The 16,742-nt window shown below is 37.0% G+C and overlaps 1 protein-coding gene across 1 annotated transcript in view; it reads left to right on the plus strand.

Moving 5' to 3' along the window:
* Positions 1 to 16,742, plus strand: part of ABCB5 (ATP binding cassette subfamily B member 5) — a 92,837-nt gene that overhangs the window by 37,344 nt on the left and 38,751 nt on the right. The window contains exons 12-14 of the mRNA XM_070425151.1: positions 205 to 408; positions 3,856 to 4,026; positions 15,356 to 15,517. Of these exons, the coding sequence (XP_070281252.1) occupies positions 205 to 408; positions 3,856 to 4,026; positions 15,356 to 15,517 (537 nt within the window). The remainder of the gene's footprint in view (positions 1 to 204; positions 409 to 3,855; positions 4,027 to 15,355; positions 15,518 to 16,742) is intronic.

A 16,742-nucleotide genomic window follows, 5' to 3' on the forward strand; every position in this document is an offset into this window, starting at 1 on the left:
TTGTTTTTTAATATTCTGTTTGTTCCTATCTACCAGAACAAGTCTTTTAACAATATAAATGCTATAAATATTTTATCAAAATATAGTCAGTCTTTGACCCCTGAAAACCCGTGTTTCTCAGCTTATGTTTTGAACTAGTAAAAAAAGACTAAAAACAGTGAAGTAAAAGGCATCACCACATGACTCATTCCTTTGGATTGGCAGATCACAGTGGATGGGAATGACATCAGAACTTTAAATGTGCAGCATTATCGAGAACATATTGGAGTGGTCAGCCAAGAGCCTGTTTTGTTTGGGACTACCATCAATAACAATATTAAATATGGACGAGAAGGCGTGACTGATGAAGAGATTGAAAAAGCAGCAAAGGAAGCAAATGCTTATGATTTTATAATGGAATTTCCCAATGTAAGTACACTATGTAGCCTGTATCCTTAGCATAGAGCTAAAGCACTATAGTATTCCAAAATGAAATAAAAAAGCAATAACTTCTCCAGAGCAGGAAGATGTGATTAATTTTTGAGTTGTCCTAAATGAAACATCTATAAATGAGAAAGCATGGTAACAACCAAAAAAATGCATAATTGAAAGATAAATTTTAAAAATCATATTTAGTTCTAATTGGTTCTCACTGTAAATGAAAAAAATAAAATAAAAATTATATGAGACAAAGCAGAGAAATTATGTCTCAAAAATGTTGATTTGCAAGGCCATCTTGTGGCTAAAAGTGGGAATGTCACACAAAATGTTCAGATTTGTTCTGTGATTAGGCAAAAGAATAACTATGATTGTTTTTTAGAAGCACATAGAGCTAACATTTGACATAAAATGTGAAATCATACTTGGAAATAGACATAATAAACTAATATCTTGGTATTAGGACATTTCCTAATGGGTATTTAGAACTGATTGCTGTAAAACCACTTATTTGCATTTTCAAAGTATTTGTTCATCAGTATCACTGAAATTGTTGTGGGGAGTACCCTGTGAAATATGAAAGGATAAGATTTGAAATTAAAATACAGACATAATTCCACCATCCCTGAAGGAAACAATAACAAAAAAGTTCATTTTAATGAGTATGTTTTACAAACTGCCCTCCATGAAGCATCATAATTTTGTTCATTTTTTTAATAAAAATTTGTTTTGCTAGTAAATACCTTCTATCCCCATTACCTAGTATCATAATTAAGACACAAAACTCATTAAAGACTTGAGGTCATTCTTTGTCTTATGGTTCAGGAAAACACAGATTTCCTTTCTTTGACCTTTTGAGACTTACAATGACTTCCTTTTCTCAAAACACCAGTCATCTTCAGTTTCCCACTTGGAATTAGGGAGCTTTCTGGTGCCTTTGAAATTATACCCTTAAGTTACTACTATCTTTTACTAAAAGTCTCATAGTTATACAAAAATGTCCCTTGATATAAATAGAATAGCAAATCTTTAAGATATAATCCAAAGAACAAATTAAAGATATTGGCTTATGATGTTGGAAACTAAATTTCACAGCCATGTTAATCCAGAGAAATAAGGATAAGCACAATAATAAACAAAAATTCCAAAAGTGGTTAATTTAGATAGGTGAAATATTTGAAAAAGCTATGCTCAAAATAAAACCACCTTACTTTTGTGATACCTCTGTGATATACATATATTTTTAATTATTATATTAGGATTAACTAATACTTGCTAGCCTTTTCCAATAAACAACCGTAAGTCTGGCTAAAATAGGACAATTGTTTCCCAGCAGTGGATAAAAGGTAGCATAAAACTGTGATTCCTGAGAGAAAGGAAGCTCATGAAGAAAGTCCAGGAATTTGCAGCATTCTGCCTGGGAACAAATTTCTGACCCCATCTCTGGGAAGTGGAATCCAGATGGAACATGGTCGTCCCACTGAGCTGAAAGACAGAATTACAGAGCAGCTTACGCAAAGGTAGAGGAAGTGAGAGAGCTGTGGAGTTGAGGTGGGGTCAGAGGTCCATGTAGATATCGCTGGGGAATCTTTGAGTATAACACTATCCAAGGCTTACCAGAGAGCAGCTGATACAAAGCTGAGAGGAGAACGGAGATGCTAGAAGTTGAGCAGGATGGTGGGGATGTTGAAAGCACAACCCAGCCAGAATGGAGAGATCACATTAACACCTTTTAAATACCTCAGGCATGTAGCTGAGACACCAATAAAAGCTACACGTTAGGAGTAAAGACCACACCTTAGAGTAGGGCTGGCTCTAGACCTGCCCTAACAAATTCTAAAACCAAGCCATAACAAGATCCCCAGAGTAGACATATCTTGGAGGTTGGGTCCTGCCAAGTTTCAAGACTTACTACAGATTTACTCCCAACAAATCATAGAACCAAGATTACACACGTTCAGGGCGCTAAGTCAATATCTGAATTACCCACTAGAATGAAAATCAACATTTTTTTCACAAGAAAACAAATTCAGAGTCTCTCCAACATATGCACAGAATTGAGTACATGTTCGAAAATAACTAGACATGCAAAGAAATAGAAAACTATGATCAACAGGCAAGAAAACAATTTAAATGTTTATGCACCTCAGAAACACTTCAAAATGAATGAGGACAAAAAAAGAAAGAAAAAAGATGCATCTGAAAGGAGAAATAGACAAATCCACAATTTTAGCTGAAGTCTCTAGTACTTAATAGAACAAATAGGCAAAAAGCAAGGATATAGAATGACCGGAACAATACTGTCAACCAAATAGTTCTAACTGACATTTATAGAATACTCTAATAATTATGGAATGCATTCTTCTCAAATGCACATGAAATGTTCACTGAGATAAACAATATTTTGGGTCATTAAAATAAAAATTAATAGCTTTGCAATTTCAAAGAAAAAATATAAAATATGCCCATAAAAGAATTAATAATAAAAATCCACAAATATTTGAATTTAAATAGGCCACCTCTAAATAATCTGTAGCTCAAAGAGGAAATTTAAAGGAAAATTTAAAAAATATTTTTATCTAAATAAAAATGAAAATGCAGTGTATCAATAGTGGGATACAGTTAAAGCACTGCCTTAGGAGAAACGTAGCATTAAATACTTATTTTAGGAAAGAAAAAAAATCTAAAATCTACAAACTCAGTTTTCACTTGAGAAACTAGAGTAAAAGAAGCAAGTCAAACCCCAAGCAAGCAGAAGGAGGGAAATAATAAAGATTAGAGCAGCAATTAGTAAAATAAAAAATGGAGAAACATTAGAAGGAATCATTGAAACCAAAAGCTGGTACTTTGATAAGATGAATAAAATCAGTAAAATTATAGCAGGGCTGATGAAGAAATAACAAAAAAGAACAGTAACTACCAATCTTGCCAGATTAAATATGTATATACCCCAAAAAAGTAAAAGAAGACCTAAATTGAAAAAAGTTTGAGGGGAAGTTTATTTTGCAGTAAACTTTTTCATACTCTTTTTCAGAATATCCAGGACAGAGATTGTGTGTAATGCATTAAATTGCTAATGAACATTTTTAATAGTAGTTAAGTATGTTTTTGTATTACATACTTTTAATGTGTTCTTTTAAAGATAGCAACATATTCTAAAAATTACCTAAAAACTTTGAAAATTCAAATTATTAAAAATCCTTGATATATCATATATTCTCATTTCTTTTATCCATAGCCAAATTTTTCTTAGGTCCTCTCTTTACTCAACTTTTTAATTTAATAGTTGTTTATTTTTATAAAGAATAAATCAAAGGTCAAAACCAGCCAGACTGGTTATTAAGCTGGTATTAAAACAACTAATTATTTGTCATTTCCTTTTCTAATCATTTGATCATGCTATCCTCTGTTTCTATACTCTTTCCTATTTTTCATTAGAAATTTAATACCTTAGTAGGGGAAAAAGGAACTCAAATGAGTGGAGGACAGAAACAGAGAATCGCAATTGCTCGAGCTTTAGTTCGAAACCCAAAGATACTGATCTTAGATGAAGCTACCTCTGCCCTAGATACAGAAAGCGAATCTGTTGTTCAAACTGCACTGGAAAAGGTAAGTGGGCAGACATATTTCTAATTTTTATATTCCTTATTCAGCATTGTTTTTAAATACAAGAAAGTATAGTACCATAGTACATTATTCATTAAGTTTAGTACCCTCCTTAACATATGCATGCAGTTTGTTCACCCTTTTAAACAGTTATGTGATGGTTATAGGAAATGATATGGAGAAGAGAAGAAGATGTTATAATTGGTGCTAAAAATATATTTGAGACTGATATCCAAGCAGTCATCCTATATAAATCTTCATTCCAATGGGTCTGCATTTCCACCTCCCCATAGTAACCCCACACCACTACTACCATCATGGTTATAACCATGTTCACCTTTGCCTTTTCCATACACAGCTATGGGATTCTCTTCTCTGACAGCTTTTCTTCTTTAGGGCAACCCTGGAGTATCATTTTAATTTAATTTCACCTCAAGTAGAGAAGCATACAGTGTGGTTTGACCTGCACTTGAACCATCCTACCCCTATAGTCCTGGGCCCTCAAACCTCATACTGACCTGCTTACTTCAAGCTGCTGCACATGCTTCATGGCCACAGTGCAGTCATGACTCTTGACCAAATTGTACTGCATCTGGAAGGGTGGTTGGCGGTGGTGGTATGAAGCCATCAGATACTTTTTCAATGGCCAAACCCTCTTTTTAATCATGGCCTCCAAACCCTTCAGAAGGCTTAATGTCATGTTTTACTTTGACCTTGTTTGAAAATGTGCTGGGATTTTTTTCTCAAGAAAAGGATAAAGTTTTTAAATATTGACTTTGAGGGAGCAGAAATGGTTGTTGGCAGCCAGAGTGCTCACTGCTTATTGAAAAATTTATTACTTACTATTATCAACTTGCAAATCAGATTGTATATGTTTTTTACCCTTGTTTCCATCACATGATGAGTATATCACATATTGCATGTGATATTTTTATTTTCATAAAATAAACAAGTGATAAGGAAATTCATGTTTATTGTGGACACTTTGCTAATTTGGTTCACTTGGGTGAAGAAGAAACAGTGATTCCCTCAAGGGCATGACTAATGCTTATTCATTTTTTATACTTATTATCTAGGACAGGGCTCTTATCTATAGAATGCACTCAAATTATGTTCAGAATTGTTGACGTTTCATTCCTTAGGGCTTGAATGTACTAAAAAGGATTACACTTAACATAACTATCTCTTAAGTTACATAAGACTTTTTTCCAGGTGTATTGAGGTATAGTTAACATATGTATATAAGATTTTTAAAAACATATTGTAATAGGCTCAGGAATTGTTTAAAGCAGTGTGGTTGGCAAACTGCGGCTCGCGAGCCACATGTGGCTCTTTGGCCCCTTGGGTGTGGCTCTTCCACAAAATACCGACTTCTGCACGTGGGCCACGACGTTTCAATCGCACTGTATTGTGCGCCCGCACGTGGTATTTTGCAGAAGAGCCACACTCAAGGGGCCAAAGAGCCGCATGTGGCTCGCGAGCCGCAGTTTGCCGACCACTGGTTTAAAGGTTAAATATCTCCATTGTCTTTTCATCCAGTATATTAATCACTTCAGGCAATCAAAAGTTATTTAAACTTTAGCCCTGGCCTGTGTTCTAAGTAGTTAGAGCATCAGCCCTTGAATCAAACTCTAAAAATCAATGGAAAAAATTTCTTCTGGTGAGGATTTAAAAAAACAACAACACTTGTTTAAACTTTAAAAATAAATAGTTGCATGGCAACATGATAAACTAATACACAATTTTTTTCCTGGTTAAAATGAAATCTACATCATAAGTAAAAAGAGAACAATGCAAAATATTTGTAAACTATGATTCCAATTACATAAAATAGTTGTATGAGTGAAAAAAAATGAAGGCAACATATATGAAAGTAATAAAAGTTGTGTGGCAGAATTATGGGTTTTCTTAAGGTTTTAAAAAAATTCATTGCTATTACTGTTTTTTCAGCTTATAAAGCAGGGTATTAAATCAACATTTGTAGAGATGTATACATGTGAAACTGCTTTAAGCAGTATTTGTTCTTTTGTGGGGTAATGGTAAATGGTAACAAATGGGGTGATGTAGCACAGTAAATTGGGTTCAATTAATTATATATGCCTCAATTTATTGGAAAATGACTCATGGTGAAGAGGAGAGTTAAAATATAGGTAAGTTAAAATATTTCTTCTTACTGATGCATCTCTCCATGCCCAGCCTTCACATATTCCTCCCAACCCTTTCTCTCCAGTACCCCATTGTCTTCCTTTTATATGAAGTTCTAGAACCAGTAAAACTAATCTGTAATGACTTTTAAAAATCATATCAATAGTTTCCTGGAGCAGGAGATGGGTTTTGATTAAAAAGGGACATAAGGGAACTATCACTCTTGATCTCACTAGGATTACTGCAATATGTAACTCCCTGCTTCAGCCCATGCCCACTTCAATCTTTTTTCAACACAGAGCCTTGTAATGCTATTAATGTGCAAATTTGGTCATGACATGCTTCTGCTTCAAATCCTCCAGTGACTTCTTATCTCACTCTTCACTCTAAATAAAAACCTAACTCCTTACAGTAAGCTACTGTAAGTTCTTTGGAATTAGGTACCAAACTCCTTCTGGAAATTCATATCCCTCCACTCTCCCCCACAGTGGCTGCTCCTTAAACATGTGATAGCACTTTTCATCAGCTAACATACTGTGCATGTATGTATTTATTTATTTTGTTGTCTCTCTTTCCCCACTGGAATGTCAACTCCCTGGCGGCAAAGGCTTTGATTCATTAACTGTAGTGTCCCCAGCACTAGAACCATGACTGGCCCTTAGTAAACAGGTAATAAATATTTGTTAAAAGGATTTTGGATGAGTATGATACAGAATAGCTCCAAGACCTGAAGTGCCCTTTTCTGGATTTCTTAATTGCCCCAAAATAGTTTTGATTCATTAATCTTGTTCAAGAAGAGAATCTAGGGCCCATGGATAAAGGTTAATGCCACAGGCTATGGGGTTCCACTCTGCTACTGGTTTGGACCTGGCATGCCAATGCAGCAAGCTTTCAGGCTGTCCCACTGTGAGGAGGCACAGCATGTACATCTTGAGGTCACTAGGGAAGCAGAGGACGCCCACACTGGTTTGGGAATAAGACCTGTAAAAGCTCTTTGAAATGTTAGAAGTGGAATACAAATCTAAGGAATAATTATTATTAAGAGAGGTTCAGCTATACCACATCAGTGGAGAACCTTTAAAAAGGCCTTTTACTAATTATGAGCGAAGTGTTTCCATCACGGTTTTATTCTTAGAAGAGATAGAACTGCTTCTATTGCAATCTTCTTGGGCTTTTCTTTATCATCACTGTTCTTTCCCATTATGTGCCTTTGGTTGGTGTTCCTCCAAGGACCTTTACATTTATACTACTTGGAGAACTGAACAATAAGAAAATTGGTATATTACAGTAAGCGGTGGGCTACTTTATTAAATTAAGCCCCAAGAAATGGTTACCCAAAGTTGAAATTAGGTTAATTATTGCACACACAGAGAGACATATTTTGGTGTATCTATGTCAGTTACATATCTTGCTATCTATGATATTGAGGATTTTTTTAGATTTTTTTTCTTTTTTTATCTTTTAACCATTTGTAGCAACACTATAATAATTGGGAACAGAAGGGGATTTCTGCAAGGGAATTTCCTTGGCTGGAATTTAGCCAGGAGAACAAAAGTAATAAAGAAACTACTTCATTCCCAAAGCATCATGGCGTATTTTATAAACCTGCTTATTCAAGCTCACATTTGTAAGGCTTGGTGTTAAATTATAGGCCACTAACTTCTTTTAGGGTAGTGCTTCTTCCCTTTTAATAATAGATCAGTGCCCCACTGAGACTCTTCAGAAAAATCTACAAATGCACTTATACACAGAGATTTACAATAATATTGAAGGGTTCATAGATTCCCTGAAGCCATTCATATATCATTATTTTAGGTGTAATAAAGGAATAAATGGATAATAATAGCTAAGAATCCAATGAGCCCAGTCGGTGTGGCTCAGTGATTAAGTGTTGACCTATGAACCAGGAGGTGACAGTTCGGTTCCCAGTCAGGGTACATGCCCAGGTTGTGGGCTCGATCCCCAGTAGGGGGCATGCAGGGGATAGACGATCAATGATTCTCTTTCTTTCATCATTGATGTTTCTACCTCCCTCACCCTCTCCCTCTCTGAGACCAATAAAAATATATTTTATAAAAAGAATCCAATGAGATGAGAACACTTATTCTCCTGCTTTACTGATGTACACACTGAAGTACATTTGGGCAATAGTGAAGTCAGAACCTGGACTGAGACATTCAGCCTTCATTCACATAACTTCCATGCTGCACTGCATCAAAATTATACATCTGTCAGGGACTGAAGCAAAATCTGAATACAGATCACTGTTCAAAACTAGCCTCTTATTAAATACTAGTGGCCTGGTGCACGGACTCGTGCACATTGAGAGGAAATTAATTAGAAAAAATATTTTAATATTGTTATTTGCCCTTTATAAAAGTGTCAGAGATGAAAGAAAATTAGTAAAATGTATATTAAAATAATATATAAATTGATTAATAAACAATAACAACATGATATAACAATAACAAAGACACATAAAAACAACAAAAACATGATATAAAAACAACATTGATAAAAACAATGACTGATAAATTGATTAAACTTATTCTAATAGCTCCCTGTATACCACATTAAGAGTAAAAACACTTTCAGAGTGTTTGACTAATTTACAATTGTGATGAAGTATTTACAACTTTAACATCACACACTCTTCGAACTTGAGAGAAAGCAACATATAATTGACAATGTCTGAAAACGGGTTCAGGTAGAAATATTCCTACTCTGTCTAGAGTTTGTCCTTGTGATTTATTAATAGTCATCACAAATGCTGGCATCACAGGAAGCTGTCTTCAAATTAATTTAAATGGGAGACCAGTGTCTGACAGGGATAAATCGATTCTTGTAATCGGAACAATCTCTCCTTCTGCAGATCCTGTTAATACTTCAGCTTCGATTATGTTAGGTCACAACCTTTTGATAATAAACCTATTACCATTACAAAAATCCCATTTACTATGATGATTTCTCAGTAGCATGGTGATGGCACCTACTTTCAATTTTAATTTATGACACAGCATTCCCAAAGGAGTAACACTATTAAGAAATTCAATGGGAAAATTTTCTTTTTCAGTATCATCCGTTGAATTGATGGAATCATCACTCAAATAGATGTGAAAATCTCCATCGAGTATATCCAAAATTTCTCAGAATGTCAACAAAAACAACCAAATTCACGATCAACAATGACAGATCAAAACACACTCGTGTGATTGGTGCCAGCAAGAGTGTTACATGTATTACACATGTGCGAGTCAACGTTTATTTTTAAATTGCAGTGCACGTCATATGTACCAACCAACCAGTCGGTCAGATGGTTGGACGGATGGTCGGTCACTTAGTCTTTTATATATATAGATAGAATTACTATATGAACAACAATTCTGTTTCTGGACATATACCACACAAAAAAATTGAAAGAAGTGACTCAAACAGGTATTTGTATAACAATATTCACAGTAGCATCATTTACAATAGCCAAAAGGTAGTGAAAACAACCCAAATGTCCATCGACAGATGAATGGATAAACAAAAATGGGTGTACACATATAATAGAATGAAATTCTGACACATGCTACAACATGGATGGATTTTGAGGGCATTATGCTAATTGAAATAAGAGGGATGAAGAAAAACAAGTTTGTATGATTATACTTAACTAGAGGCCCGGTGCACAAAAATTTGTGCACTCAGGGGGGAAGGGGGGGCCCCTCAGCCCGGCCTGTGCCCTCTCGCAGTCTGGGACCCCTCGGGAGATAACGACCTGCTGGCTTAGGCCTGCTCCCGGGTGGCAGAGGGCAGGCCCAATCCCTAGGTGCAGCCCCTGGTCGGGCTCAGAGCAGGGCTGATTGGGGAGTTGGGACGCCGCCCCGTCACGCACAGAGCAGGGCGGATCGGGAGGTTGTGATGCCACCCTCAGTCACGCTCAGGGTAGGGCTGATTGGGGGGTTGGGGCACCGCCCCCTATCACACTCAAGGCAGGGTCGATGGGGAGGTTGCGGCGCCACCCCCTGTCACGCACAGAGCAGGGCCAATCAGGGGGTTGGGGAGCTCTCCCCTGTCATGCACAGAGCAGGGCCGATCAGGGGGTTGGGGAGCTCCCCCCTGTCATGCACAGAGCAGGACCCACCAGGGGGTTGAGGAGCTCCCCCCTGTCACTCACAGAGTAGGGCCGATAGGGGAGTTAGGGCACCGTCCCCTGTCACACACACAGCAGGGCAGATCAGGGGGTTGGGGCGCCGCCACTGTCACACTCAGGGCAGGGCCGATGGGAAGGTTATGGCTCTACCCTGTCACACACAGAGCAGGGCCTGTGGGGCAGGGGTTGGGGGTGAGGGTGGGGCGCCGCACCCTGTCACACACAGAGCCGCAGGGCGATCAGGGGGCTTGGGCGCTGCCCCCTGTCATGCTGATCCGGTGCCAGGAGGTCTCGCGGCTCTGCTGATCCCAGTGCTGGGAGGCATATTACCCTTTTACTATATAGGATAGAGGCCTGGGGGCCGGCTGGTTTGCCCTGAAGGGTGTCCTGGATCAGGGTGGGGGTCCCCACTGGGGTGCCTGGCCAGTCTGGGTGAGGAGCTGAGGGCTGCTTTCAGGCTGGCAATTGACAGAAGCTACCAACCACTCCTTTTTTTCTTTTTCTTTTTCTTTTTTTTATTCTGGGCCAGCTTTAGCTCTGGCTCTAACTCTGAGGCTTCCACTGCTATAATCGAAACAATGTATAAATCTAGCTCTGAGATCCCGGCTGGCTGAAAGCTTTTTTCTGGGGTTTTGTTAGCTTCTATATTTACAACATACTTTTTTAGAGTTGCAACTCAGAGGCCGGCAAGTCACTGGAGCAAGCAAGCCTCATGTTCGCTTCCAGCTGCCTGGCTGCCGGCCGCCATCTTGGCTGACAGTTAATTTGCATAAGGATATGCTGATTAGCCAATGGGAAGGGTAGCGGTCGTACGCCAATTACCATGTTTCTCTTTTATTAGTGTAGATGAGATAGAATAGTCAAACTTATAGTCAGAAATAAAATAGAGGTTACCAGGGACTGAGAGAAAGAGGGAATAGAGAGTTATGGTATGAAGGGTACAGAGTTTCAGTAAGGGATAAAGAAAAAGTTCTTAAGATGGTAGTGGTGAATGTACTTAATTATACACTTAAAAATGGTTAAAATTTTATGTTATGTATATTTTACTACAGGAAAAAAAAAATAGCTATCTAAGCCTGAGTATAAAAGAATAGTGATACAAAAGAAATTAGCCTCTCAGATCTGGAAGGACCCTACCATTAAAAATGTTTAGAATCAGAAATTTCATGTTATACATATTTTACCAGCATTTAAAAACAACAATCTAGTCTCTTTCCAAAACCACTCTTCCCTTTTGGGAGAGAAACTCAAGCCATACCCCAAATGAGGCGCTCATGTAGGCTTATAATAGATGCACTTTTATTCCCTTAAACTGTATATATATATATATATATATATATATATATATATATGATTTTTCTTTTACAATTGAATTTAAATTATTAATTAGTAGGATATTTCTTAGTCAAAAATAAAATTAAAAGCTTTAAAAATATAGCAAAATATTTTTCATAATATGGATAAGTATCTTAGTGATTTCTATAAATTTAAATTATTCCTAAGTTTTGTCCTCCCTCACAAATAAGGAAAACTTCTATATATAAGATATTCATTTCATATAATTGCTACCAAATAAGATTATTTATAATGTATTATTTCTTGGTCATCATTCTGGCATAAGTATGATATTACTAAAAGAAAGATGAGCTATTTTAGCATTTTTCTCTTCTTGCCCACTACTTCATCATTTACTTTTTCTTGGAAATTTATCCACAAATATTAGTTTGTTAATAAAGTTAAATGAAGGAGAAAGATATTAAATGACTATAAATTATTTTTATTATTGCCAATTGCTAACTTATTGCTAAGTTATTTAGAAGTGAGAAGTGAGATTTCAGGCTATAAAAAGAACTACAGAATATTATTCTTTGTACACATGGTCTCATCTCAGCAAAGAGTGTAGATATTGAATGTGTTTTCCTTTCTAAAGGCATACATATATTCACATGAGTAGATTCCTAGAAGTTGAAAGGAAGGGATCGAGGAATAGATGAGTCACTTAAGTATGGTGGCTTTAAGTGCCTGACATTTTGCTTTTTTTCATCCCATTTTACAAAAGAGAAAGTATTCTTAGGAAGGTATAGTGACCTGACATTGGAACCAGTGTTGACCAAGCCAATTGGCTTTTGACATAGTGAGTTAGTTAAAACACCAGAAATTCCATGTTTCCCATATAACTACCATAGAGACCTTCTCATAGCAGATGGTCAATTTAAATTTGGTAGCTAAAAGAGGTGGAAATTTGTAAAAAAAAAAAAAAAAAAAGAAAAGAAAAAAGTAGTGAGAGGTTTTTCAGACTGTATTCTTGGAGTAGTGGGGACTAGGGTTTTCCAGGAGCCTCTTGAGGAGTAGAAGAAGGTGGGGAGATGGAGTTAGTTCCCCCACAGTCCGTTCAAGCAGAGCAGCCACCATTAATTGGTATGGTTTATTTAAATATATCAAGTTTCCACATGTGCTTTCACTTGCTAAAAGGTTTTGCTGCATGGGGCGACCAGGCCGGCAGGGTGGGGCAGTTGGGGGTGACCAGGCCAGCATGCAGAGGCAGTGAGGGGCAATCAGGCCAGCAGGGGGTGGCAGTTAGGAGTGACCAGGCAGGCAGGGGGGCAATTGGGGGCAATTAGGTTGGCAGGGGGTCAGTGAGAGGTGACTAGGCTGATGGAGGGGCAGTTGGGGGCAACCAGACTGGCATGGGGGGGCAGTTACAGGTGACCAGGCCAGCCGAGGGGGGCAGTTGGGGGAGACCAAGCCAGTAGGGGGACAGTAAGGGGTGACCAGGCTGGCATCGGGGGGCAGTTAGGAGCGACCAGGCTGGCAGGGAGGGGGCAGTTAGGGGTGATCAGGCCAGCCGGGGGGGGGGGGGGCAGTTAGAGGCAACCAGGCAGGCAGGCAGGTGATCAATTAGGAGCCAGCAGTCCAGGATTGTGAGAGGGATGTCCAACTGCTGGCAGTCGGACATCCCCCAAGGGGTCCTGGATTGGAGATGGTGCAGGCTGGGCTGAGGGGACCCCCTCGCCCCCTTTGTATGAATTTCATGCACTGGGTCTCTAGTGTTTATAATAAAGTTTAATTTATATTAGGCACAGTAAGAGATTAATAAGAATGACTAATAATAAAATAAAACAATTACTACAATGTACTGTAATAAAAGTCATATGAATGCAGTCTCTCTCAAAATGTCTTTTGAATTGCTTATTTCTGGATTTTCCACTTAATATATTTAGACCACAGTTGACTCAGGATAACTGAAATCATAAAAAGTGAAACCTTCAATAAGGGGTACCACTGTATGGGGAAAATGTACATTGATTCCTACTTGACATCACATACAATTCATTTCCAATGAAGTATAGATCTAAATATGAAACACAAATGATAAAGATTGTAAGGTAAAAGATAGAAAAACATCCATATGACGTTGGAGTAAAGATTTATTAGATAGGACACAAAAAATCATAAACTTATCACTAAAATTTTTTAATTATATTCATAAAAAACACCATTAAGAAAGTGAAAAGACAACCATTTAGAGGGGAAACATAAGTGTAAAACGTAGAATCTGACAAAGTACTCATATATAGAATATATAAACAATCCTGAAAACCGATGAGAAAACCTATAGAAAAAAAATGAGCAAAAATCTACAGTTTACAATCCAAATTGCCACTAACCAAATAAAATGTTGTTCAACTTTATCAGTCAAAGGGTAAATGCAAATAAAAGCCACAATATGATAGCACTCGTCTACCAGACAAAGACAGAAATTACTAAGTGTTATGAGAATATGGAGTAACCAAAATTCTCCTGCACTTTTGGAGGTTTATAAATTGGGACAACCACTTTGAAAAGCTGTTTGGCAGAAGCTTAAAAAGCTAAGCATATGACTCATTAATTCTTCTTCTAGGTATATAACTAGTAGAATTGTGTACATATGTTCACCAAATAAACATGTATAAGAACCTATTATGGGAAGAAATCTGAAACTACCCAAATGTCAATCAACATAGGATGGGTAAATAAATTGTGGTATATTTGCACAATAGAATTCAGCAATAAGAATGAATGATTCACAATTATATACAACAAAATAGATGAGTCTCAAAAACATAATCTTACACAAAAACACCCAGTCATATACCCTTCTATGACTGGGTGTTTTTGTTTAACATTATGTTTCCATTTATATAAAATACCAAAAGAAATCAAAATGAATCTATGCTGTTAGAAGTCAGGATCGTGATTACCATTGGTGTGTGTGAGCTGTGCAACAGTGATTGGAAGAGAGTCTGAGAGAGGCTCAGCTGATCTGTTTCTTAATCTGGGTACTATACATCTGGATCTATTCAGTTTGTGAAAGTGCATTGATTTATACACATAAGTGTACTTTTCCATATGTATATGATACTTGTAAAAAAGTGAAAAACACATTACCTTAAATCTGTACCCACCTAGTTAAGAAATATCCCCATTCTAAAGATGAAGAGCATGAGAAATAGTGAGTTTAAGTAGTTTCTTTTTAAATGTTTAAAAAATATATTTTTATTGATTTCAGAAAGGAAGGGAGAGGGAGAGAGAGATAGAAACATTAATGATGAGAGAGAATCATTGATCAGCTGCTTCCTGAACACCCCCTACAGGGGATCAAGCCCATAACCTGGCAGCATGTGCCCTGACCGGGCATCGAACCGGTCAACTCTTGGTGCATGGGATGATGCTGAATCCCCTGAGCCACACTGATCAGGCTACCTAGTTACTGTTAGTTACTAATAACCAGAGAGCTGTTAGGGACTCAGATTAAATGGTTTTTACTTTCCTTTCTAGTTCTAAGATACCATGGTTTTATAAATCCACCAATTCGGAATCTAATTAACTTTATGACTTCCTTCTTATTTTAATTTTCATTGGCCTTCCTAATGCATCAGTGTTTCCAAATGTCTATATCCAAAGTAACATTCTCTGACATTTAAAATATATGACAAATAGTTTTCTTGAATATTGAAGAGTTTGTTATTCTATTAATTTTATATTGTTCCTGTATTTATTGTTTTGTAGGCAAGCAAAGGTCGGACTACAATTGTGGTAGCACACCGACTTTCCACTATTCGAACTGCAGATCTGATTGTGACCATAAAAGATGGAATGGTGGTGGAAAAAGGAACACATGCGGAACTAATGGCAAAACAAAGTTTATATTATTCACTTGCAATGTCACAGGTAATGTTTACGTGACATAATGTTAGCAGGGTGTTTTTTTTTAACCAGAATCCCAACTCTGCAATTTAATCATTTTAGTCCTTGACTGAGTTATTTAAAAAAAAAATTTGCCTCAGTTTTCTAATCTCTAATGGGGAAAATAATAGTAACTTATTCATGAATTCCTGTGGGTACTAAATTGATTCGTTCATATACAGTGCTTTGAATTATTATTGACATAAATTTTATTATATTATAATTACTAGCATTAACATTATCCAATGAAACTTTTCAGAAAAGTTCAAACCTTGGAGATTAATGCTGTAGTTATTTGTCTTGAACATGCATGATTATTTGCAGACATATTCATTTAGTGATTTTCCACATGAAAATGAAATAAAAACAGATAGACATACCAAAACTTATTTTGTCTAGCAGCCTTCTCAGGAAAAGAAGTTGTCTTTGTCCTGTTAGAGCACCTTTTTAGAAAAATTTATTATTAAAAGAGGTCAAAATGTTACTTTAAACTTGTCACAAAGTAAATATCTCCTGAATAAAAAAAAAGCCAAATAAAAGCTTTCTTTCTTAGTACAGAAATTTATGGGGGGGGGGGGGGAGAAAGTGATAGCACAAAAGAATGTCTGATTAAAGATGTTAGGATAGTATAGGACTGGTTAAAGTTCATTGTACTTTGAAATGACTGATTAACAGTTGTTAAGCTTGTCAAAGAATCAGTGTCCCTGGGAAGCCTTTCATGTGTATATTCTCCTTTGTACCTAAATCCACCTATGTCTTTCATCTCTACTCCCCACCCTGATCTGGGCCACAATCACCCTGACTAGGCTCCTCAGTTCTGTCCCATTTCCCTTCCTCTCCTCTCTTCTCAGGGAAGTCAAATTTATTTACTCACACCACTCAGATGAGCAGACAATATCTAGCTCCTTACTTCATTAAAGCTGGTTTCATTTCTCTGAGTAGCAAGAAAAACAAAACTAGACTTAGAGCATTCTGGTTTAGAACTTCATCCTGTCCTATGGATTAAACAGTTCCATTAAGTTTAACTTGATATTTTTGGAACTCATTGTTTATGAACTGGCCCCACCACTTTTGCTTTTTAATCAGTTTGGAATGGGCAGCAGTGGCAGGCTTGGAACGTATTATTCTCCTGAGATCTTCCTGAGACTCAGGACCAGCCTCACATTTAAGTGCCTAGCTACATGTTAGAAAATTATAAGCTCCCCAAAAA

Source organism: Myotis yumanensis, unplaced genomic scaffold (assembly GCF_028538775.1).
Source record: "Myotis yumanensis isolate MYYU_CA2020_CCGP unplaced genomic scaffold, mMyoYum1.0.hap1 SCAF_9, whole genome shotgun sequence".
Classification (NCBI taxonomy): Eukaryota; Metazoa; Chordata; class Mammalia; order Chiroptera; family Vespertilionidae; genus Myotis; species Myotis yumanensis.